At 43.1% G+C, this 24,661-nt stretch overlaps 1 protein-coding gene across 1 annotated transcript in view; it reads right to left on the reverse strand.

Moving 5' to 3' along the window:
* Window positions 1-12,815: 12,815 nt before the first annotated feature.
* The window catches only part of sorl1 (sortilin-related receptor, L(DLR class) A repeats containing), a 93,717-nt gene continuing 81,871 nt past the window's right edge, over window positions 12,816-24,661 (reverse strand). The window contains exons 32-48 of the mRNA XM_069676487.1: window positions 24,390-24,569; window positions 24,178-24,306; window positions 23,905-24,031; window positions 23,634-23,803; window positions 23,364-23,476; window positions 23,048-23,152; window positions 22,819-22,885; window positions 22,439-22,521; window positions 22,224-22,314; window positions 21,959-22,149; window positions 21,532-21,651; window positions 19,670-19,834; window positions 19,370-19,544; window positions 17,832-17,938; window positions 17,433-17,625; window positions 17,142-17,354; window positions 12,816-15,795 (exon numbers count right to left, since the gene is read on the reverse strand). Coding sequence (XP_069532588.1) covers window positions 15,728-15,795; window positions 17,142-17,354; window positions 17,433-17,625; window positions 17,832-17,938; window positions 19,370-19,544; window positions 19,670-19,834; window positions 21,532-21,651; window positions 21,959-22,149; window positions 22,224-22,314; window positions 22,439-22,521; window positions 22,819-22,885; window positions 23,048-23,152; window positions 23,364-23,476; window positions 23,634-23,803; window positions 23,905-24,031; window positions 24,178-24,306; window positions 24,390-24,569 — 2,297 coding nt within the window. The 3' untranslated portion in view covers window positions 12,816-15,727. The remainder of the gene's footprint in view (window positions 15,796-17,141; window positions 17,355-17,432; window positions 17,626-17,831; window positions 17,939-19,369; window positions 19,545-19,669; window positions 19,835-21,531; window positions 21,652-21,958; window positions 22,150-22,223; window positions 22,315-22,438; window positions 22,522-22,818; window positions 22,886-23,047; window positions 23,153-23,363; window positions 23,477-23,633; window positions 23,804-23,904; window positions 24,032-24,177; window positions 24,307-24,389; window positions 24,570-24,661) is intronic.

Raw genomic sequence — 24,661 nt, forward strand, 5'->3', positions numbered from 1 at the left:
CACTTATACACTGTTAACTTTGAATTCCACCATTAGAGTCTAAAGATTTGACTTTTTCCCACATTTGACCATTTAAATAAATACTTTAATGTAATGGCAGCTTACTCCACCCCCAGAGCATGCAGTAAAGAAATAATTAAAATGAACGATGAATTAACAGGAGATAAAAAAACTAAAATAACAGTCAAAAACAAATTACGATTGCAGGGAAGCAAATATTTGCTGTTGACGCTGACATCTTAAAGCTTTCGTTCATACCATTCAACCTGATGAGAGAACCATTACCAGTGTCAAAACAAGTATAACATCATCTCACTGACAAAAGGACCATTTTTTAAATGGAGTCTTTATTCTGTCAGTTAGCTTGTGGCTATACAGCCAATGAGCCGTGTTGCCAGGAGAGATGTAACTCCAATCTCTTCTATTGGCCAGGATGATCGTCCAATAAAAGCCCCCCAGCAGCAGGACAGTGATAGCCATCCAGACACAATTATCATGGAGCCTCTGCGGTTGAAGTGGGCTGCCAAATACCTGTCGGAAAGGTCAACGGTGAAATTGTTGGTGGAGGAGGAGAGAGGGTTAAGCTTTGTGTGCGCACACATATGTGTATCATTTGCATGCAAATTGTGCGATATGATGTAGTGAGCACTACTCTTTTAGTTTAAGTAGAGATAAATGTAAAATAACAGAAAATAGTCAAACGTTGTGTTCTGATATTCTGTCTGATACTTGATGAATATCACAAAGCTGAACAATGATGATACGCTGTTTCCTCCTGCCCTCACTGAGAGACGGGGCTCTTGACAGGCCACAGTTTTTACATATATTACCAAATATGGATTAAAAAAACACCCGAATCTCAGATAAATGTTGTTGGAGTTTTAACATTGTTTTAATAATTTTATTATTTTAGATTTAGTCATTTATTTATTTGTTGTTATTTCATTTAGGAAGTTATAAGGAGCTTGAGACAATTTGTTTTATTGATATAGTATTTATTAGGCTTTAATTTTGAATTGTAGTTTGCACCGGGTGACATGTATATATATGGGCAGGTAGGATAGGGTGGGCGGGCACTGGGAAGGTTAATGGTTTTTTACCAGGAAACGTAAGGACACGCCAGAAAAACACCAGATTGTTGACTGTAAGTAAGTTGTTGAATAAATATAAAGAAAAGGTATTTTTTGCCTGGACCTTGAATTTTGTTTTTTGATCCTGCGTACGATCTCACTCTGATTTTGAGGGGTTTTTTTGTTTATTGACAAGGCCAAATCGCCACTACAAATGTTTTTACCACTAGCCCACTGAATAAATAAATCTTTGATGCAATTTTAAAATGAATTTGCAAATATTTTATTATTGTCTGTTAGCAATTTAGTTAATTTGTCTTGAGTTTATTATTAAGGTGAGCTTTAGCAAACTCAAACAGGAGGGAGAAGTGCATTTGCTGAGCTGATAGCCAGCTGCAGATTAATATACATTAGGTGAACTAGTGAGCATTTAAGGCAGCTGTAATTGGTAAAATAAACTACATGGTGTTAATGATATTAATGGAACATTGGAACAGTTTTTACTCTAAGTCTGGACCAACCCTGTCTCCTAGAAATTATACGCCAATCAGCCATAACATTATGACCACTGACAGGTGAAGTGAATAACATTTCGTTACAGTGGCACCTGTCAGTGTGTGGGATATGTTAGGCAGCAAGTGAACATTTTGTCCTCGAAGTTGACGTGTTGGAAGCAGGAAAAATGGGCAGGTGTAAGGATGTGAGCGACTTTGACGAGGGCCAAATTGTGATGGCTAGATGACTCAGAGCGTCTCCAAAACTGCAGCCATTGTGGGGTGTTCCCGGTCTGCAGTGGTCAGGACCTGCCAAAAGTGGTCAAAGGAAGGAAAACCAGTGAACCAGGTTCATAGGCGGCCGAGGCTCATTGATGTGCTTTGATCGCCCCGCCACACTGCAGAAATGGTTCAGGAATGGTTCGAGGAACACGACGAGTTCAAGGTGTTGACTTCGATCCATGGAGGCCCCACCTCGCAACTTACAGGACTTAAAGGATCTGCTGCTACCGCCAGAATATTTCTGGTACCAGCAAAACTTGTGCTTTTAACTTTGCCATAGAAGCACATTCATTAGTTTAAACACAACTCGTGTGCTAACGTTAGCCCTGTAATAGTAAACAGGCATAAACATCTGTTGTAATCCCTTGCAGGTTGGTGTCATGAAATCGAGAGGTCAAATGTTGTTTGTGAGTACTTTGTGAAAAGTTTGACACATGTGAACTTCACTCCGAAGAGACAACGTTGCTCTTTTGTCCCTTAGATAAATAATGACCGTATAATCTGATATCTTGAAACAAAGGTAAAGAAATCAAAAAGACTGAATTAAATTTCTCATTTAAAAATAAATAGTTTAACTTTCTTCATGCTCGTCTTCAGGGATATCTCTGTGTTGCAATACCCCTCAGGCTCCAGAAACTTTTAAGTCTCCTAAATCTCTCTAAAGGGCGAAAAGGCAGCGGCAGATCCCCGAGGAGCCGCCTCCCGCTTCTGTCTGAGAGTCTGACAAGGTCAGAGCGGCGATTCCTCCTGCAGACAGGAGAGTCTTAAATCAGCCCAAAGCACCACCCCGACTGTGATACTGTCAGAGATGTAACACCAATACGAAACAACACCAGTGGCCTCTGTGGTATCACTACAGGAGCAGACTGATCGAGAAAATAGAGCAAAAAATGAGATTATATCTGCGCTAAAAACATTTTTGATAAAATGATTTAATCTTACAATGAAAGTTGACGACGATTTAGCTTCTTATTAATCTCTATAAACAGATGTCTGCATGCTAACAGCTAACAAGCTGATCTAGATCAAAAATTCAACTTGAGTTAAATCTGCTTGACGCTGTGTCACAAAAGCCGTTCAGTGTTTAGATTTCCCGACTTCCTCAAATGCATGAGAAATGATGGCTCTGCCCTCCGTCCAACAAACGTCTCATGTTAAAGTAGTTTTCTTCTCCTCTTGAGGACAGACCTGACAAAGCTTCATGTTGTTCCTAATCTGCATCATGATGTTGTTCTTTCAGCAAACTGAAGAGCCGTTAATTAAAGTCGATCACAAGAAATTTGTTTCTTTGTCGGCTTCATCCCACTGAAGTAAGCCAGTGTGCAGCCTCTGTGTAACTTACTGTTTACAGTAGCCTGTTATACACTGCGGTCCGGCCTCAGCGTCGTAACGAAGCTCCATCCTCACGCCACCTTTGTCATTCTGCATTGGACCACGCAACGCCGGCGTAAAGCTGCCACAGTGTGCCAGTTTTAAATAGCGTTCCAGCATGTGCGAGTACAACAAACAGCGTGTGCTTCAAACATACACACACACAGAGCTTATTTCGCCTTGCCGGCTCTGCAGTTTACACAGAAGCCGTTTCGCCTCTGTTACTACCTCCGATGTTGACTCAGAGGCGGAACGACATCATTCCGCCTCCGTGCGTTCTACATAGAAGACATAACGTAACAGAGGCGTAATAATCCCGCCTTAAGCTGGCAGTGTAAAAAGCCCTAGTGAAACTGAGACTCACCACAAACAGATGAACGGGCGCTCCTCCGGGGGCGGGAATGAACCAAGAAATGACGGCGTTTATAAGGAGGGGAGAATTTCACTTCACTTTGATGACCGCTGGCTAAACTGGAATGCCCTGTCACTCCCAGAAGATAAATTATGATCAGACCACAGCCAAAGGGTTCTGAGATTGCACAATGAGTGACGTTCAACAAAAACAGACAGACTAGATACACTGGGAAGGTGAGGGTAGTCAGGCACAGGTGAGACAATCAAGGAGCAGGTGAAAACAATTAGACAGGAACAAAGACAGGAAGTACAGCTACATTCAAGGCAAAGTAGAGTGACAAAGTAAAACAGGAAATAACTTTAAATGTCTTCGATACAGCGATGAAACATGACATTCAGTATTTTATTTCCTAAGTGATGTATTTCCACAGAAGCAGCGAACAGAGGAAGCGTGCCTGTAGACTCTTATCTTGTCTATAGAGAACCACAGGTTCTTTACAATGCATCTGTCTCGTCCAGGTCTGGCTTGCAACAAAGATCTTCTTTTAAGTGCATAATGACGTGTTAAATAAAGGTTAAATTGTAGTACATAGATACACTGACATACACCCACACCACCACAACCTTTCTCTTTACTCTCAGTTTCTTGCCAAGTGAATCCCCACCGGACCGTCAGGAAGCACCAGGAGATGTTTTCTACACTGGAAGCCTCCTCTCTTCATTTAAACGTTTACATACAGCACTAGTTTCATTAAGAGCAAGGACATTTATCAGATGATACAGTGACGCCATTACATCTGCTCGTGTCTGAGAGTGTCTGTGAAACAGTGTAATGCTCCTTTACTTTGATGCTAATTGTCCTACAGGAGAGCATGATGCTAAAGCTAAGCTAACCTCTGTGTCAGGATGAGAACTCTCTGCTTTGTTCTTCTTCTTCTCTTGTTGTTCTTGTTTCTCTCTCGCAGGCTCCCACCTGTTCTTCACCTCGCATTGTCCGCCTCCAGTCTGCTGACCTTTGACCCCGACCAATCACGAACATGCAGGAACCTCTTGACCACCTCTTGACCTTCGGAGAGTGAGACGAGTGCTCTGTTGTTGTTGTGTTGTGTGTGTTTGATGTGTGTGTGTGTGTTGCAGTCTGACCTCCTCTGACCTTTGACTAGTGAGTGCATTAGAAAGCAACCAACAGCTCCCTGGTGAGTCTGACTTTGTGTTACTTACCAAGTGCCTGTCTGTGTGTGTGTGTGTGTGTGTGTGTGTGTGTGTTGCATTAACGCTTAACAGACCACAGTTGTGACTTTAAACACTCAGCCTAAAATATAGAAACATAGAGCTGATTCGAGGTCTTTGTGTGCTGATAATTATGCTAACAAAACTAGCTAACCTGTTTAGAATGGTAAATACAATAGATTGATAGCATGACTTTAGCACCACTGTACAAAAGACTCTCTAGCAGGGCTGACACTGTTTCACATCTATAAGATTCAGCAGAGACGGGATCACGCAGGGCGACTATTTACAAGACTACAACGACATTCCTGCTGAGGTTATTTCCCATCATGCTCCTGCTGGAAATGTAAAAGAAGCAAACAACAGCAGTGGAGCAGAAACAGAAGCAGCTTTTGGTTGTCTGTTGTGATGTATGCTGTAGCATTAGCTCGGTTAGCATTATGAGCTAGCGAGCAACTAGCAAAGCATGTTCTGTCCATCCAGTTCGAATTTTCACCGGAGCAAATCTCCACCGTCCATCGTAAAGTTGTGAAGATATTTTACTGAAGTGGTTCCTGGAGAGGGGTTGCACGATGGTGCAGTGTTTGCATGTTCTCCCCATGCATGCGTGGGTTCTCTCCAGGTACTCCGGCTTCCTCCAACAGTCCAAAGACATGCTCGTTAGCTTCACTGGTGAAAAATAGGTGTGAATGTGAGCGTGAAAGGTTGTCTGTTTTTTAAGTGTCAGCCCTGTGATTGACTGCCGATCAGTCCAGGTGTAACCCCGCCTCTCGCCCAATGACAGCTGGGATAGGCTCCAGCCCGCCGTGACCCTGCCCAGGGTAAGCGGTATAGATAATGGATGGATGGTTCCTTTGAGACAGGGCCCTAGCATGACAGCAAACACGAGTCCACGAGAGTTGGATTCGATCTCACGAGAGCTGCGTTCAAGTCCAGCACTCATCTCCATCAGCCACAGAGGTCTCTTCAGACTTGTCTTCCCATCAGGTGTTAATCACCTACATCAGCATCCAGGGGTCGGTATGCCTTCGTAGTCAGAGCTGCACAGCCAAAGTCCCTGCACATGCTCAGTCTTCTTTTTCTTCTTCTGTGGGGAACGTTCTAAAACTGCTCCCTTTATGATGTCTCTGAACCTTCTTGTTAACATCACACAGCCCACAAAGCGGCATGTTTTTGATTCTTGTATAAAAAATACAATTGATGCGTTGAAACTAAGGCTTTGCATAGACCGGATTTAACCCACTGCTACAAAATGATTTGGAGAGATGCTGCTACAGTCATCACTTTCACCCTTTCTACTCTAAAATGAACAAATTATCAAAATTATAAAGCAAAATTGTGTTTTCTGACATGTTGAGGATGTAACCGGTTAAACGTGGTCTTCAACACTTAAATTCCGGTTGGTGCTCCCTGGGAACCCTCTGCAGGTCAGCTCAGAGCATACACCTGCATGATATCGGCCTGCAGATGTGCTGATTTACAGTTTCACCAGAGTCCAGAGATCGTTTCTCCATGTCAGCTTTAATCATTCAAATAAAATCTCCTCTTCTGCGCAGAAACACTGATCTGCAGCCTGTAGTAAACTGACACAGATCCAGCAGAGCGACTGAAATGCATCTTTAATGAAACGTCACCTGATATGACAGAGCTGCTGCAGAGTCTCTCCTGCCCCCTGGTGGCCGTCTCTGACATCGACACTCACACACAAACGCACGGCTGTGTTTGGTCTGACTCTGAGCTGCCGTTGTCCAGAGTGGATCCTTGTTCCTCAGCAACCTGAGGCCCATCTGAGGGGCCTGAACGCAGCCTGATTTCTGCACGAACACACGATGACTCCCAGTCTGACCAAACCGCCCCACGAAGGAGGAACTATTTTATCAAACCCTGAGCTCTGTGTGGGCGCTTTAGTCACTTCCTGGCCAGGACAGGACTGTTTATCTACGGCCCCTGACCTCCACCTCCAAACGCCACACACACACACACACACACTCTCTCTCTCTCCCTCCTACACATATCATCTGTCTGTTCGCTGTCCGTCTGATAAGCTGCTGCCCCCAGCTGTACATGATATCATTATCTTCGGCTGAACACCTGACGAGTAGATCCCTTTTTAAAAACATTATCTATAGTTTTAATTTACGTTTACTTTCACTGTCTTGTGCAATATTACTTTTTATTTCCACCCTGTGAAATTACATTTAATATCATCACTATCTTTACAGTCATCATCTGGTGTAATACTTGTTTTTACTACTTCTTATTATCACCGCAAATACGTCTGTGAATGTAGTGTTCATTTGTAATATTGTTCTTCTATTATTCAGTGTCTCTTTGCTTTAACAAATTTATTTTCACTTATATTAAACGCTCTGTAGCGTTAGTCTTACTCTGGTGACCGCGACCTATATCATGTATTTTTGGGACTGCCTAAAGAAAAATCTAAAGACATTTTCCAAACTGTTTTGGTGAAGAGAGAGTGAAATCATGTTTTTAATATCAAAGTATTCATATCAAGTAGAACATCCCAGATAAGCACACATTTTAAAAATCCTACGAATCCTGATGTCTTTCTTCAAATTTCAAACATCCTGACTTTGACTGATAAAATCAGATTACCTCTGAACAACAGAAAACATTCTTTTCTCTTCAGCATCAGCAGCCGTCTTGGCAGAGAAACCGGCCGTGATACGAAGTTATTACATCTAAGTTTGATTTGAGCGGCTGTAGCTTGGTGTTAGAGTCGGTCGTCTCTCAATCGGAAGGTTGGTGGCTACAGTCACACGTCGAAATGTCCTTGGGCAAGACACTGAACCTCAAATTGCTCCAAAAGGCAGAGCCACCGGAGTATGAATGGGCATAAAATCTGATTGGAGAACTGCCCCTAAGCCATTGCTATCAGCGTGTGAATGGGTGAATGTGACATGTTGTGTAAAAGTGCTTTGAGTGGTCAGAAGACTAGAAAAGTGCTCTATAAGTTCAGTCCATTTACCATTTAAAAAGTTACATTGTTTATATATCATAACTGGAAACCAGGACCCATTTGTTCAAAGGTAATCTGATCAGATCAGATAAAATCTTGGAAACAGGTTGTTCAAACAAAAGAAAGGATGATGTAATCAGATACGATCAGGTAATCCAATCTTCCAGTTTGTGTTCCTCAACTTTTGAGTAGGATTGGGAAAACAAAAAAAGTCACAGTTATCCTGATCCAAGCTGGGCCCGGTTGTTCAAAAGATTTAATCCGGATGAAAATTATCTGGATTTGGGAAATAAAAACTTCTATCCAGAATCAGGTCCAATCCATTTGACTTTTATCCCAGTTTTTCAAAGAGAACTGGGTATGATCAACCTGATCCAGATAATGACTTTTAAGGATTACCAAATCAGGGTTACCAGAGCTCTGAATGGGACTACATACTTTGTCCACAGGGGGGCACCAAAACCCACACAAAATATAAAATCCTGACAGTTGCTGTTAATTCAATCTCAGATCCCATCGGCTACAGTCTGAGACGATTTAGCCTCTGAGGACACCGGTGAACGTGCCGGGCGGTAAGCGCTAATCGACTTCCTGTCAAGACTTCCTTTTCCGCGTGCTGCACTGTTACAGAAAGAGAAACCGTGTTCTTGTGATTCACTTGTTATTAACAGGTCTCACCTTTGCCCAAACTTTAACATCATGATGCAGATTTGTAAGAAGTAAAAATTCAAGCTTTGTCAGGTCTGTCCTCAAGAGGAGAAGAACACGTTTAAATGCTCGTTTGTTGAACGGAGGTCGGATATATCTGATGCATCGGGAAGTCTGTCAGCTGAACGGCTTTTGTGACACAGCGTCAAGAAAATTAATCTCAAATTAAATGTTTGATCTAGAACAGGTTGTTAGCTTTTACCATGCAGATGTCTGTTTATAGAGATTAATAAGAAGCTAAATCATCGTCAGATCACGCTGACGGGAGCCGGGATGTCATTATGGCGGAATATACATACGCCGCAGCATGCTGATACGTGGTTGGTCAATATTACTCAGACTACAAGCGTAGTTCAAACTGAAACACTTGCCGTCCTAGAATTCCTCGTCCCTGCCTACAAATAAATAGAGATTAATTTTATTTGAATATTCAAACATTTTACTGGGACGAAATCCTTCATTTTTCCTACATCTTTTACTATGTCTCTGGAGCAAATCTGCAATTCAAGAGCAAAAGATTAGACCATCAGTGTAAAGATTTCACACTGTTTGATCTACTTAAAAGTTGTATCACATTTAGTTCCTGAAATTCAGCCTGAATCATCCCCTCTGCTGGGATCAGGATCATCCATATTTGTGGATCAAAGTTTTCCCAATCCTACTCAAAAGTTTTGAACACAAACTGGAGGTTTTATTCAGATAAAAGCCAAAACTGAATTTCCTGATCTTATCCGATTACGTTATCCTTTCTTTCTTTTGAACAACCAAGATTTGATCCTCTCCGATAGCTTTAATCCGATCAGATTACCTTTGAACATCGGGGCCCTGAGGAGAGGATTCAGGCTGGGTTACAGGAACTAAATGTAATAAATCTTTTAAGGAGGTCAGACTAAACAACATTTTTACAGTGATGTTCATACTTCAGACATTTCCTTTATATTTTGCTCTTGAATTGCTGAATAGTTACAGACATAGTAAGTGATGTAGACTTTAGGGTTGTGGGAAAATAAAGGATTTCGTCCCCTTAAAACATTTCACCAAATATCTGTTAATATCAAACATGAAATATTGAAATAAAAGCAGCTGTCAGGATCTTTTGTTTTGTGTGGATTTTGGCGCCCCCTGTGGACAAAGTATGAAGTATGATTCCCATTTAGAGCTCTGCTAATCTGGATTTAGTAATCCTTTAAATCTGTATCTGGATCAGGTTGATGCAGTTTTCTGGATAAACCGGGATGAAGGTCACATGGATGATCTGATCCTGGATAGAAAAAAGTGGATTTCCAAATCCGGATCATTCTCATCTGGTTAAATCTTTTGAACAACCGGGCCCAGTATCTGGGTCTGCAGAAGGTGTCCTGACAGTTCAACAGTGCACCATGAACCCACCTGAACTCTGTGTGATGGCTAAGCAGTTTATCTATCCCAAGTGATCGGCCATTCAGATGTGAATATTTTGGTCTGTGTTCAATGACGGACTGAATACAGACGTCTCTTTGTTCTCCTGACTGGAAACTACTCAGGTCATCGCTGAGTCATTCATGATGTTCAATAATCCTCCCAGTCCTGTGTTAGTCATGTTTCCACCCGTAAAACTCTGATTAAAGCCGCACTGATCAATATTTTATTACGAGTGATGGAACAAAACGCTTTGTGTGTGATGTGACAGGAGACTTGTAGAGGTGGACCGCTAGAAAAAGGTCACATGACTCAGCACTTCCCCTCAGTTGAACAGGGCGTGTTAGCATCTTGGAGCTCATTGTTTTGGTTTTACCGCCCGTTAGCTTCGTGTTTATGTTCAGTCTCACGGCTCTCATCAAACTGGTTTCCATCAGCAGCAGGTTTTCAGTGAGTAATAATAAACCCATTGTACTCTACCTGCCCAGCATTAAACAGCAGGGAGACAAAGTTAGCAGCTAGCTTGTGGAGCATTTAGCAGCTAGGGACACAATATATCCTGTCTACTTGGCTTCATGATATCAACGGAAGACCTGAAAGGAAAGAAAGACCAATTCTGATGATGGATTTGTTATTTTAAGTTTTACGTGACCGTTAAGTCTGTTTTAATTAGCTCTTTATGATTATTTGCTTTTATTCACAGAAATTTGACAAAGTAAACATAAAAACGATGTAAAGGAATCGTGTCCTAGTGTTAGCAGAAGCTCTACACCTGGAAATTGTCCCTTCGAAAAACCTAAGAGATCAGCTTCTCCTCCGCCATTGTTGTTGACAAAGTTGATATCAGAAGCCCCTCCCGTTCTTGATTTTGATTGGACGGTGAGGGAGACGTGATATTGACGAGCTTGGCGGTATTCTAAAAATGGAACTTTTTTCAACTGAAAGTGACAAAAACAACTGATGCTGAGGGTGTTGCACTGTGGACACTGAGCGCTGAGACGCTGAACTGCATTGGTTTTGTAGAGAGTTAGTATAGTAGTAGTAGTAGTAATAGTTTAGTTCCTGCCAGCAGCAAAAAACGCTGTTAACGAAACAGGTTGTCAAAATTAAGTTTTACCAGGTAGGAGAAAAAAAAGTGAATTATTGGATCATTTAAGTTAATTCCTTTTTTTTAAATCTGAAAAATGTTATTAAGTCAAAAAGAATTCCGTCTTATTTAGAAAATGTGGTAGTGTTTAGCCTCTTTTGACGAAAATAAATATTGCTACAAAAAAAACTTTATTTTTGTAATTTGCCAAAAATTTAATAAAAATGTAATTAAATTGTTTCCGTAGAAACAGATCAGTTGCTTTTATTTCTACATCTGTTAATGACTACAAACCTTCACAGAATAAAATGACGACTCAGTTTGATTTTCAGCAAGTTTATTTCAGTATAAGTGGTTTTTAAAACACCTCACACTGTTTCTCCAAACATCTCAATGTTCCTGCGACCTCCGAGATAAGCAAGCAAGACATAAACATCTTCGAACATCATCAAACTCTGTGCCCAACGACATTTTGAAGCAAACTATTTGACATTAAGAGTCGACATTAAGACAAGTGGGGAGCAAAACGGTCACATAAGAACCAATAATTATACTTTGTACACGTGTAAAACCTGACTAAAAGAGTAAACGGCTGGCTCACAGCCGCCGACGCAGAAAGGTGCAGTGATCTGACAAAATCAACCAAATGCCCAAAAAGTATAACAACCTCTTCAGCCTCCTGAGCCTTGTGTGTGGGCGAGTGTGTGTGTTTGTGTGTGTATGCATGCGTGTGCACTTCTATCATACAAATAGATCGAGCTGCAACGATTTTTAATAAATCAATTGAAAGAAAATTAACTGCCAACAAATTTGATAATCGATTAATCGTTTTTTCAAGCAGAAATGTCAAAGATTTATTGGTTCCAGCTTCTTACATGTTTGGATTTGCTGCTTTTCTTTGTTATTTATGACAGCAAATAAATAGCCTTTGGGTTTTTGGACTGTTGGTTGAACAAAAGAAGAAATTTGAAGACATTCTGGCTCTTGTCAGGAGGATTTTCCACACTTTTTGACACTTTCTAGACTCAATGATTAATCGATTAATTGTGAAAATAATCAGCCGGTGAGAATAATCATTAGTTGCAGCCCTGCAAACAGTACATTACATAGAAACCCAATGTATTCTAATAAGGCATTATGTGGCAAAACAGAAACTCCACAGAGCAAAAAAAACAGCATTAATGCCAGAAAATCTGTTTTTTAAGGCCAAGAAAACAGAACGAAGTTTGTCATGAATGAAACGAGGAGCTGCGTGAAATCAGGCTAAAGTCTTGAGGGAACCTTAAAAGTCAGTAAAGACGGCTGGGAGGAAATATGATGCACTAAATTATCTGTCTGACAAGACTGGTTCGCTGCTCTGGTTCAGTAAAGTGGCGTGTAACAGCTAAGACTCGTCTGCAGAAGCCGGTCCACAGAGAAACAAAGGAGTGTGTGTAGACTTCACAGGTGGGGATGGTAGCATAATGAGCTGGGACAGTACCTTAAAAAGTACAGATATAAAATACATTCATGGAGACATTTTTACAAACAAAACAAAGTCGATAGAGAGCAGAACACCATCAGTTCAAATGGCTCAAGCCGAGAGGCCGAACACAAACACCAGTTAATGGACTACAGTACGGGGTCATGTGACGCGAGCGCGGGCCGAAAGACAAACCACGAATCCCCACGATGTGTTGAGACATTTATGGACGTTAAACAGTGAGATTCTGTTAACTGGTACTGAGCAGAGACTGACAGGTATACATTTTTTGTCACATACTGAACCTCTTGTAGTGTCTAGCTTTGCAGTTAGTTAAAAATAACTTGTGTGATTCGTACAGTATTTAAATGACATGTTAAAAATGTCTCTCCAGAAACAGTGTTGCTGTTCGGGCCGAGTCACGCCGTCATTTTTAACGGCTAATTTTCACACACAAATCTATTAATCATAATGGAACTGGCATGATTAAAGTATAAATCAGTTCTGTCTTTCTTTGTTTTACATAATTGTGTAAAGAAAATCTTTATTTTCTAGGACAAATCGTACAATTAAAAAATGTCACGACGAAAAATTTACAAGAATAAAAACTAAACAGCAGTCTAATCGGCGATCTAATTGGTAACCTAGCTAACTAGCATGTTACTAGCTAGCAGCTAGCTGTGATACTTTTAAAATTCTTAATTATTTTGGCAAGCTGGATTGCTAGCTAGCATGGTTGGCTAGCTAGCAGTAGCACAAGTAGCTAGCATTAACAAACACTTGTGCGACTTTTGTCACAATGCTACGCAAATGAATTGTGCCACTTGTAACAAGGTGCTTACACTGGATTAAACACAGTGTCGACAGTTTTAAGAAGTTTTAGAGAGTAGTCCAGTGAAAATGGATCCACAGCCGCAAGGGTCAGAGAGTCACTGGTACAAGAACATGTCTTAAATAACCTCTCTGTCTGGTTGGCAACCTAGCTAACTTGCTGGCAGCTAGCTGGTGTACTTTTTAAAAATTAGATTTATTTTGGCAAACTGGATTACAAGCTAGCATGGTTGGCTGTTTTTACCGGCTTGTCACCAGCTAGCTAGCAGTAGTACAAGTAGCTAGCATGTCAACAAACACAGTATCAAGAAAACTGTTTTCGGAGAGACCTGTTGCTGTTAAAATCTCACACATTAGACACTAAAAGAGGCCAGTAAACGTGTTTTTTGCAATTGTGTTTGAATTAACCCTTTAAAAGCTTTTTCTCCATCTCGACTACTGAAAATAATCTGCGTCTGCCAGTCATTCCACCCACAGCTGATCCAGTACCTCTTGGTATGTTTCTGTACCTATTCAGCAGGAGATGGACAGTGCTGCCTAAGCCATGGTGGTGATGGTGGTGCTGCGCTGGTGTCCGCTCCAACACAGTTCCCTGAGAACCCACTTTCTCTACGACTACAGCTATGGCAAAACGCAGGGGACAAAAATTTGTGGTCCTGAACGATAAAAAAAACACATTTTACAGAATAATATGGTGCAGCATTACAAGGAGAGGACATATTAAAAGCCAATATTTACAAATATTTCAGATATGATCCTTTCCCACCGCAAAGTTAGAATCTTTCATATCATGGTACATGTGTTGCCTTTACATACAGACATACAACAGTGTGCTGGTGGTGAAAAATAAAGGTGTATCTATGAGGACACGACATGGTGCCACTGGTCGACACAGTCACTGAGCTGTTTGGTTGCGCTGAGTGTTTCGATGGATTTACAATAAGCAGTTCTAAACTGGTGATATTTCGAAATAGACAATTTAGACTGTAAATGATGAAACATGATCCACTGTTAAAGGGGAGTTCAGGTGCTTATAAACCTGGGCCCTGTTTTGGCACAAAAAGTTTGGGGAATTGCTCGAGTGGATTGCTCAGCCTGCAGCCTCGAGACCGTCTGTAATGGCTGCAATGTCATCATCGGTGGCAAATTGTGCGTCCACTAGAAGTGTTTGTTTTTGTCACCAACAGGCTCAGATTATTATTCTTAGTGTCTGAAAACATTAAAGAAATTATCCCAACTGTTAGAGACCATTTTGTTTACGAGTTAGATCCTTTTTTAACTGGAAACATTGCTCTCTTAAAACCTACCAGACTCCATTGAAAAAAACAACAATTTTACCTTGCAGAGCGCAGGAGTTGTTGGTCTACTGTTGTCTTAACTAGTTAGTTTGTTTGTTTTGTGACTGTATTGTTTGAAATGTTAGTTCAGATAAAACATAACAAAACAAATAAACTAAGAGATTAAGGCAAGTAAGTAGACTCGCAACTCGCGTGTTATGTTGGGTAAAATACGTGTTTTTTTCAATGGAGTCTGGTGGCTCTGAAGAGAGCGATGTAACGGCTGTTTCTTGCTATAAAAACCCATCTTACTCTTTAACAAAAGGTCTATCTCTGCAGGGATCCTTTCTGTAATGTTGTCAGACACTTAGAATAACAAGAACTTTTAGTGGATGTTATTTGAAATATTAAATTGCAGACGTTACAGCCTGTTTCATGGCTGCAGGCTGAAGCGATCTACTAGAGCATTCAAAAACCTTTCGTACCTATTAGACTGAAAACATGTAAGAACAGAGCCCAGGTTTAAAAATAGATGAATTACACTTTAACTATTCCAACTGACTCTGACTGAACCCCAGTGTTACATGTGCTGCTGTAGTACACTCTGTACTATGAACAACATATGTAACTATAATTCTCCATATTTTTCTTTTTGTACATATAGTATACAGCATCTATCTATCTATTTTTTCAAGGTGTGTTTTTTGCATTCTATATTACAGTCTCTGGATGCTTATTTTGGCTTTAAGCAATGAACCGCTCTTATGGATAGTGAGTTTGCATTACAAATAGGGTCTCTCTTTCCCTGGGCGCTCGACAAACTCAAATCCTTCACAGTTTGCTTCAGTGTCCACCTCTTCCTCACAGTCCTCATTTGACCCCATATATATATATTTAACATTATAAAAAATAAGTTATTGCGCATCCAAAAAAAGTGCATCGTATATTTGAAAAATATCTCTTTCTCTCTTTACACTTTTCCATTTTTCTTCATGTTTCCTGCTAATCGGGGGGGGGTTCCTGCTAATCGACGGATTTGGGATGGCGGCAAAGTTTTTCACCGGTTTTTCCTCTTCACTCCCTCGTACCGAGCCGCTCGTGGGGAGTAAAAGGGGGAGTGAGGAGGGAGGAAGAAGAGAAGGGGAGAAGGGAAGAGAGAAATAGGTAATGTGAGGACGTCGTGCTACGCGATGACCATGGGGACGTCGTCTGAGAAGCCGCTGATCATGGGAGCGTCTTCGTCGTCATCACCTACAGAGGAAGAGAAGGAAGAGGAGAAAATGTCTTTGCTGTTTGGATTAAAGCTGCAAGAATGGATCAGAGGTGAAGGTGATTTCAAAGGGGTAACAAATCAGTAGCCTCCTGCTCCAGTGTTTTGTTTCTTTTGTTTTAGCGTCTTCAGCTTCATGTCTTTGTTTTTCTCCCACAAACTCAGCTTTCATCAGCCTCCATTTAGAGAAACGTTTTTAGCAAAATATCTCAAAAAGGAGGCGGGTTTGGGTCAGCGGTTAAACTGTGCTTCCCTTATATAGAGGCTACAGTCCTCGATGCACCCCGGGTTCAACTCCCACCACTGACCCTTTGCTGCGCGTCATCCCTCACTCTCTCTTCCCATTTCCAACACTAGCCAACTGTCCTCTCTCTCAATAAAAGGCATAAACGACCAAAGAAAATAATCCTTAGAAAAAAAACAACAAAACTAAACAGATAAAGTTACCAACTTACTTGCTCACATAGCAAAGCAGCTATCAGCGAGGAACCAGCAGAGTTACTGGGATCAAAATGGAGCCTAAAAGCTGCTCAGTTAAGACTTCGGCTCATTAGGATGAATTAAAAACGACTCTAAATAAATGCTTATTTTTCTCTTTGTCTGCTGAACGTCTAATGAGGCAACTTGCTAAAACACATAATGCAAAAATATATGATTTTATATGTCAAAGTTTTTGCTTCCAGGAGCCTCAAAATCAATAAATGCACCTTAAAGGATTTGATTTGTCAAATCTTAAAATATTAAATCAGATTAAACAAACGCCACAAGAAGGCGCCTTTCTTTGGCAGAGCGTAGTGGGCGGGACGGAGTGTCGACCTGGATGAGGGCGTTCAGGTAGGCAGGAGCTGTTTTTGTTGCTGTTTTGTAAGCGAGCAACAGGGTTTGAATTTGATACGAGCAGCGACTGGGAGCCAGTGGAGGGATATGAGCAGTTTTGGGTTGATTGAAGACCAGTCGCGCGGCTGCGTTCTCGATCATCTGCAGAGGTTTAAATGTGCATGCAGGAGGCCCTGCCAGTGGGGAGCTGCAGTAGTCAATGTGTGATATTATGAGAGCCTGTACCAGGAGGTGTGTTGCATGCTCTGATAGGCAGGGTCTGACCTTCCTGATGTTGTACAGACACAGCAAAACGAATGAATATTATGTTAACAGAGACATAAACCGTTTGTCTTCCTCTCCTTTAAGACAGCCACAGTTTAAAGCATCCTGTCTAACCCTCTGGATATAACCAATGCAGCAACAAAGACACGATCCCCAGCAGGCTTCCCACACAAGCCTGAGGTCCAAAGACGCGCACACAGCTGCAGAAGTGTTTGAATTGTCTCACCCAGCTCGTCCCCGGAGGAGAAGATGGCCGACCCCAGGCGGGAGTTGTAATGCGAGTTTGCGAAGGCGGTGAAATTGTTCTGCAGTCGTCGGTGTCGGAGGTAGAGCGCCACCAGGCCGCCGCACACTCCCAGCAGCAGCAGGAAGAGGACCGGGACCACCACCGCTGCCATGTCCCCTGAGTGGCCCTCAGCACGGGAGCCGTCACTGGCCCCTGAACGGGAGCAGAGGTAACATTAGAGTAGAACTAGAAAAGGACAGATCTGTGTGATTACTGCTAACTGTCACGTACCTGCAGAGAGCTGGTTATAGAGCAGGAGCGCAGGGTCTCCACACAGCTGTCCGCTGAGCAGGCAGCGCGCCTGCACGGAGAAGGTGTAGTTGTGTCCCAGCAGCAGGCTGCTGATTCTGAAGTACGTCTCTGTGGTGTTTCCCAGGTAGGACGTCTGGTTGGTCACGCTGTCGTACACATGCACCTCGTACCCCTGTGAACGGCAGACAAACCATTATGGAGGACGTTATGGACACAAAGAGAGACCTTAAAGTATGACCAGACTTTAACAGGTTATATCCACTGGGTTTCTACTTCTGTGCTTGCTGATTGGATCTTGCAATTTTTAAAGAGAATTTAGGTAAAAGGAAGGACTGATGAATAACTGATGAAAAGATGAAAAAGATATGGGTGTCTCACCCTGGTCTCGTTGAAGCCCTTCTCCCTGACAGCCAGACTCTTCCAGAACAGGAACACGTGGTCTTTCTCTGTCAAAATCTTCAGAGCCTCTGGAGCCTGAAGAGGAACTGGAGCAGAGAGGGAGAGTTTATTAAAGATACATGTTTTGTGGGAAAGACATTTTTTTTAGTTAGTGTTCGTTTTGGCAGCTATTTTAGTCTTTAGACAAGAAAACTTTTTAGTTCTAGTCGCATTTTAGTCATTTTGACCCTTTATAGTTTTAGTCGTTACTTTTGCTCCTCAGTTCTTATTTAAACAGTCTGACTGAAGCAGACGGCAGCCGATGACGACGACGATGGCGTAAAACACACCTTTTTCTGTGAGCGCACACAGAGCCTGAGTTCATGGGTTCATAACCACCTTCGAGATAACTGTTATCTCTGATTGGTGCTGGAGACTTTAAAATATCAGGGATTTGAATGTCCGACAGCCCACCACATACCAACATACGTGTTGTCAGAGTTAATGCTAAATATCCCTCAGGATCAATTAAGTATCTATCTATCTAGAGTTTTTATTACCAACAATCTATTTTTAGCGCGTCAACATCTTGTCTTTGTCGTGGAAAAAAGGTTGTTGATGAACATTTATCTTCATAAATTTTATTAAGGAAAGTAACACTGGTATGAAGTGACTTGCCGGTTTGCTTAACTCCTCATCATAACGGAACAACTGTGTGATGCTGTGTGGAGAACTGAGTGTAATATATAGTATCTAAAGAACATGAAGGGGGAAGTGCTTTGACAGTTTTTCAGATGAAATAAATAAGAAAGAGAAATAAAACATTGTCCTCTAAAACCATATTTGATACTTCCTCGTTTTCCTGCTTTCATTTTCAAACAAGTCTGCGTACAACATAAAAAGTCAGCTGGAAATTTCCACAAACTCACAGAAGTCCCTTTCACACGTGCACTGCACTCCTGAAGATTTCCCCGACATCGGCTGCATGTGTGAACGCAAACGGACCAATTTTTCACCCTGACTTTATGTAGACTTTGTCCTGCAGCCTCCGAGTAAAATGTCTGCAATGGTGATGACGTTTATATATCATGTGACTGGTGTGAAACCAGGAGAGCGACACGTAACAGGATGATTCAAAACATCAGAAGTTGAAGAAGAAGGATCGTTTACAAGACGACAGCAAAGATGTCTGCAGACGTTGAGCGATGAAGAGATCCAGGAGCTTCTGGCCGTGAGGGCCGACGACGAATTCGTTCGCCATTTGCGGGAACCACAGCAAACTTTTTACGTCATGTCCTGCCTCATGAGACAGACATTTCAGGGGCAGACTGTCTTGACATTTTCTGGAAATTGTCAGGACTGCATGTTTGAAAAGGGCTAGAGTTAGCTTTATTAGCTTGTTAGCTCAAGCCTATGAAATCTACCAGCAGTTTAGGGAATAAAAGACAACCAGAGTCAGGGAGAGGGTTGTCATGCAAAGGGCTGTATGATGGATCCTTGAGGTCCAAATGAAAAGAGATGAAGCTCAATGATCCTACCTGTGCTGAGGGTGAAGCTGGCCTCCTTGCTCATGTTACGCAGGCGGACAGAGACGCTGTATCGTCCTCCGGGCTCCAGGCCTTTCAGCAGGTACTCCACCGTGTTGTTCTTGGTCGTCAGCTTGTAGTCGCACTCCACCTTACGGATCACGTCCCGCACGTGGATTGCATACGTCTACAGATACACACACAGCCGGAGAGAGGACGTGAAGAACACACACCGAAGGTTACAGGAAGAAAGAGCAGAATCATTTTGGTTTTATCCCATCACAATCACAGGAATATAAGACAGTGTCGTACCAGGGGCGCGTTCGGGGCGTCGTACGGCGGCTGCCACTTCAGCGTGGCCTGCGTCTTGTCCACTCTCACTCGGTGCAGGTTCCTGGGCGGCAGCCTCTCGTTGGGGATCATTTTCACCACGGCGTAGTCAGAGGGAGGGCCGAGGAAGGGGGAGACGACACGCACCTGGAGGCAGACGGCAAATGTTACCATCATGATCAGAACATGTAGAAGTCATAGAGGGAGGAAAAAAGCTTTCCAGGGTTACTCCTGCACAGGTCGCCTGTCAATCACAGGGCTGACACACAGAGACAGACAACCTTTCACGCTCACACCTCACCATGAACCTAACGAGCATGTGTTTGGACTGTGGGAGGAAGCCGGAGGACCCGGAGGGAACCCACGCACGCACGGGGAGAACATGCAGACTCCACACAGTCAACAATTTATTCAATTAACAGCTCAGTGGGATCTTTTTGTGTTATTTATATTCATATGTGGAACATTCTGATGTGATTCTGTTTTAAACTCTCCCTTTTATTAATGTTTATTTATATCTGTATTAATTCACCAAAGTCTGAAACGCAGTGTTCCTGCAGTTTCACTCGTTAAAGACGTCAAACCTTCTTTAATCTGGTGGAGTCGCAGCTGCGGAGAAGATCACGGCTCCGTTCTCACCTGAGTTCATCGAGTTTCACGCCGAATAATTCACACTTATTTTGTGACTTTTTTTAGGAGGAAATTTGGGGATAATTTAACTTGTTTCCTCTTCACACATACAGTTCTGCTTTAGAGTGAGAAAACAGAGGGGCTGCCTGAAACACGCGACGGGTTTCACTTTAGATAAAAACTTTAGTTTAATACAAAAACGTGCTAATTAAAGCTGCTGTGAGGAACTTTTGGATTGTGTTGATTTTGGCGCCCCCTGTGGACGAAGCCGTACCTCTTATCTCTTTGCTAATTTTGTCCTGTTCATGCTTAAGTGGTCATCCTGCTTTCCTTAACTCATATGTAACACTCAAGTTTTGCCCTGCGAAGTGTAGCTTCGTCTGACACCGACCCCCCCGCCAGCTGTTTCAGGCACTAAAAATAACTTTACAGAAATGATCAATGTTGTCGCTGATGGTCTGGTTTGCTTTTGTAAGTTGTACAGAGTCATCAGGATTAGTTTCTGTGTCATAACCAGTGAAAAACTCCTCACAGGAGCTTTAAAGACAAAGAAGAATCACGTGTCCACGCTTCATGAGGCAAAGCAAAACCACAGGTGACACTTACCAGGTGACTTACCAATCAGTCTTACTGTGCGTTCACACCGAACGTGAATAGACGCAAATGATTCTGATGCAAATTCACGAGTTTAAAAATGTTTACTTCCTCAGCGAATTTGCGTCACGTGGTGTTGCAAAAAGCCAATCAACATTGAGATTCTCCTGACGCTGTTGGTAACCATGGAGATAAGCCCGGCTTCCTCCCATCCAAGCAAAGGGCAAATATTTGCCTGTTACCTAAACGCAAATTTTGATCCGGCAGTCAAACTTGTGCGAGTAACGCCAGGCGAATATTCGCTTCTCGTTCGGTGTGAAAGCACAGTTCGATCTCTGGATACTGTTGTCACCTGCAAGAAGCACCTTAAAACCCACTTTAGACTAGAGTTTATTTAATCTGTGTGTGTATTGTTTTTTCTGCTGCTTTTTACCCTGATTTGTATTTTGTTGCTTTTGCCCTGTGCCTGTTTGAACTTTGTTTTTATCCGTTTCTTTTGTTCTCTCTGTAAAGCACCTTGTGACTTCTGCTCCAGAAAGGTGCTTTATAAATAAACTTGTAATTAATATTATTCAAGTGGAGAAATAAAAGAGAGCTCGTTGGATGATGGGAGGACTCACCAGGAAGAGGTACTGCTCGTCACTGTCCACTGTGACGGTCAGGCTGAGAGACGATGTGCTGAGCTGACGAGGACTCCGGTACAGATCCAGGAAGGAGGTGGCATAAAACACACCGTACACCTACACACACACACACGCGCACACACATACACACACACACACACACACACACACACACACACACACACACACACACACACACACACACACACACACACACACACACACACACACACAGAAGGAAGATGCACAAGTTTAGAGGTGTTACGTTTTATTTTTAAGTTAGTGTTTAAAGTTTTATTTTACTTGTTTTTCTTCTGCAAACTCTCTTCAGAACTTTGAAAGATTCCTGTGCTCCAATTAAGAGGAATATAAATCCTTGCTTTTGCTTAAACGACTGAAAGTCTGAACCTGCTCTCCGTCGTACCTGAGTGGGGGGTCCGTTCATGTTCCAGCTGCAGTCCACCGCGGTCTGGTTGAGGGCCCGGGCTTTTAAGAGGGGCCGGTCAGGCTGGGCGCCGCTGGTCTGATGGTGCGACAGAGCGGTGGGACTGTCTCCTATACTGGTGTGAGCCCAGACGGCCACCTCGTACACCGTCCCCGCTGTCAGGTTTGTAGCTGCAAAACAGACGTTAACATTAAACATTCAGATGAATAAATAAGTGCAACAGCTGATTAAAACTTGAGCTTACCTCTGAGGATCCTCTCAGTGACTGAGTAGTTCTTGTTCTCCTTGACGTGGGAGTCAAACTGCCAGGACAGAATCACTACGTACTGCTTGACCTTAAAGACACACATCAGTCTTGTTTAAACACACACACACATACACACACACACACACACACACACACACACACACACACACAGGACTGAAGCTTTCACTGTGACACGCTGAAGAAGCTCTTACCTCGTACTGGGAGTTGAAGCTGAAGGAGAAGCTCAGGGCGTCGGTGTTGATGCTGTCAGCGATCACAGAGGGAGGAGGCAGAGCTGCAGCAGAGACACACACACACACACGCTGCACATTTAAAGCCTGACAGGTGTTTTTAATTAACAGCAGCTTCATGTGTGAAAAGGTACAAACGGTGTCTGAATTAATGAATCGAAGAGTGAAAAAACATAATGAGGATTTCAATACTCGCAGTTGTGACGGAGGCAGGAGAAACAAACCGGCCTGCAGCATTAAAGCTGCTAACTGTGAAACACATGCTAACCACCAGCAGGGGGCAGTGCTGCACAGGTGTTCAAATGAGAGCAGGAGAGACACAGTTGTGAGGAACAACTCACCTTTCTTCGGGGTGATGGATTTCACTTCGCTCCAGTTACCTACACCTCGACTGGTTACTGCTGCCACCTGAAGAATCACAGCAAGGTCCACATTTAAGCTTTAATTTTTTTACATGACAACATTTTTAGCTTTCTGCTGCATAAAGAATAAATTATTTGGCCAATATGGTTTTTATTTTACATCCGTGTAAACAGAAACACTGTGTGTGTGCAGGTGTGTGTTTCTTACCCTGAAGCGGTACATGGTGTCTGACTGCAGCTCCTTCACCTCAGTTTTGGTTGTGACGCATCTCTGTGACGTCCATTCAAGACCTCCACGCTCACTGTACTCGACCTGACGTCACGCACACACACACACAAAAGATACATGCACACATTCATCAGTTTAAGGCGGGTTAAGGCAGAGGCAAAAGAAGCCCGGCAAGAAGAATTATAAGCATGCAGGAAGTGATTTCTAAACCATCTGAAAGTCCTTTTGTTGGAGTTATTATCCAGACTAAAACTGAACATGTGAATCAGTTTGATGCAGATAAAAAAGGACTCACGATGTACTCTCTGATGAGCCCATGGCCTTTGTCAGGAGGGCTCCAGGAAACTTGCACCTTCCCGTCCTCGCCGTTATCACAGGACAGCTGCAGGTTCCTGGGCGGGTCGGGCACTGCGGGTCACACAGATGCACACACTGATCATTAAATGTCTTTTTAGGAGGCCCTACAAACTGTTCAGTTACTGTTGTCTTTGTAAATCAACTGAAATGCTTAGAAAGACGCCTGCAGTGTTTATGAACAGTATATATACTGTGCAGGGATACTCACAACCCTCTGGCGTCCTGACTGTGATCATCTCGTTGGTCTTGTGCAGCTTGCTGAGACACTGAGTGAGCACCTTGACGTGGTAGGTGGTGTCTGGCTTCAGCACCGTCAGCTGGTAGCTGGTCTTGTTGCTGTGAGTGTCCATGATGGTCCACTGCTGCGTGCCCACCAGTCTGAGCACAAACACACACCAACATCAGGCCAGGACAAGGTGCTGAGAGCCTCTGACAGAATCTATCAGGAAGACATGACGGTGCCGCAGGTAATGCCTCACCTGTAGTAAACCAGGAAGTAGCAGGAGTCCAGAGGGAGGTTTTTGGGGCGGGACCAGGTCAGAGTGATGGCGCCCAGGAAGTCTCGTGTCCACTGGAGGTTCTGGACTTTGTAGGCCAGCGTGTCCACTGGGAGAAAGAGGCAAAGACATTATATCATAATAAGCCTGAAACAAACACTGATCGCCACCAGGGGGCAGCATTGCACTGCTTTCTGCATTTCCAGAGCGCCTGTGATTGAACTTTTGGTCATGGGGAGAGTATTGTGGACTTACAGGTGCAGTTGTCCTCGTCGCTGTGGTCGGAGCAGTCCAGGAAGCCGTCACACCTCTCACTGTCCAGCACGCACGCCTCGCCATCAGAGCAGCGAGTCCCGTTGACGCAAGTCAGAGGCCCCCGAGTGGCTGCAGAGAGAGGGAAAGATTTATATTACTCACTTCCTTCTTCCTTATTTCTGTGTGTGATGATGGTGTCACAGGAGACTCACGGCAGTGGGCTTCATCCGAGCCGTCCTGGCAGTGCATCTGGCCGTCACAGCGCTGCCAGTCGGGGATGCAGACGGGGGGACGTCGACACTGGAACTGACCGCGACTGCAACGGCCGGGGACAGGCGGGGGAGGAGGGGCCTGTGTGGGTGCTGGAGCGATGGTGATCGTGCCGTTAGCTGCTGTCAAAGACAAAAATAAAGGAGGTTATTGTGGGGATTAAGATTGGTGTTACTTATAGGTGTATTCTTCTTCTTCTATGTTCCATTGTGCG

This window comes from Semicossyphus pulcher, unplaced genomic scaffold (genome assembly GCF_022749685.1).
Source record: "Semicossyphus pulcher isolate SPU_LCO1_2020_fin unplaced genomic scaffold, fSemPul1.0.p SCAF_26, whole genome shotgun sequence".
In the NCBI taxonomy this organism is placed as follows: Eukaryota; Metazoa; Chordata; class Actinopteri; order Labriformes; family Labridae; genus Semicossyphus; species Semicossyphus pulcher.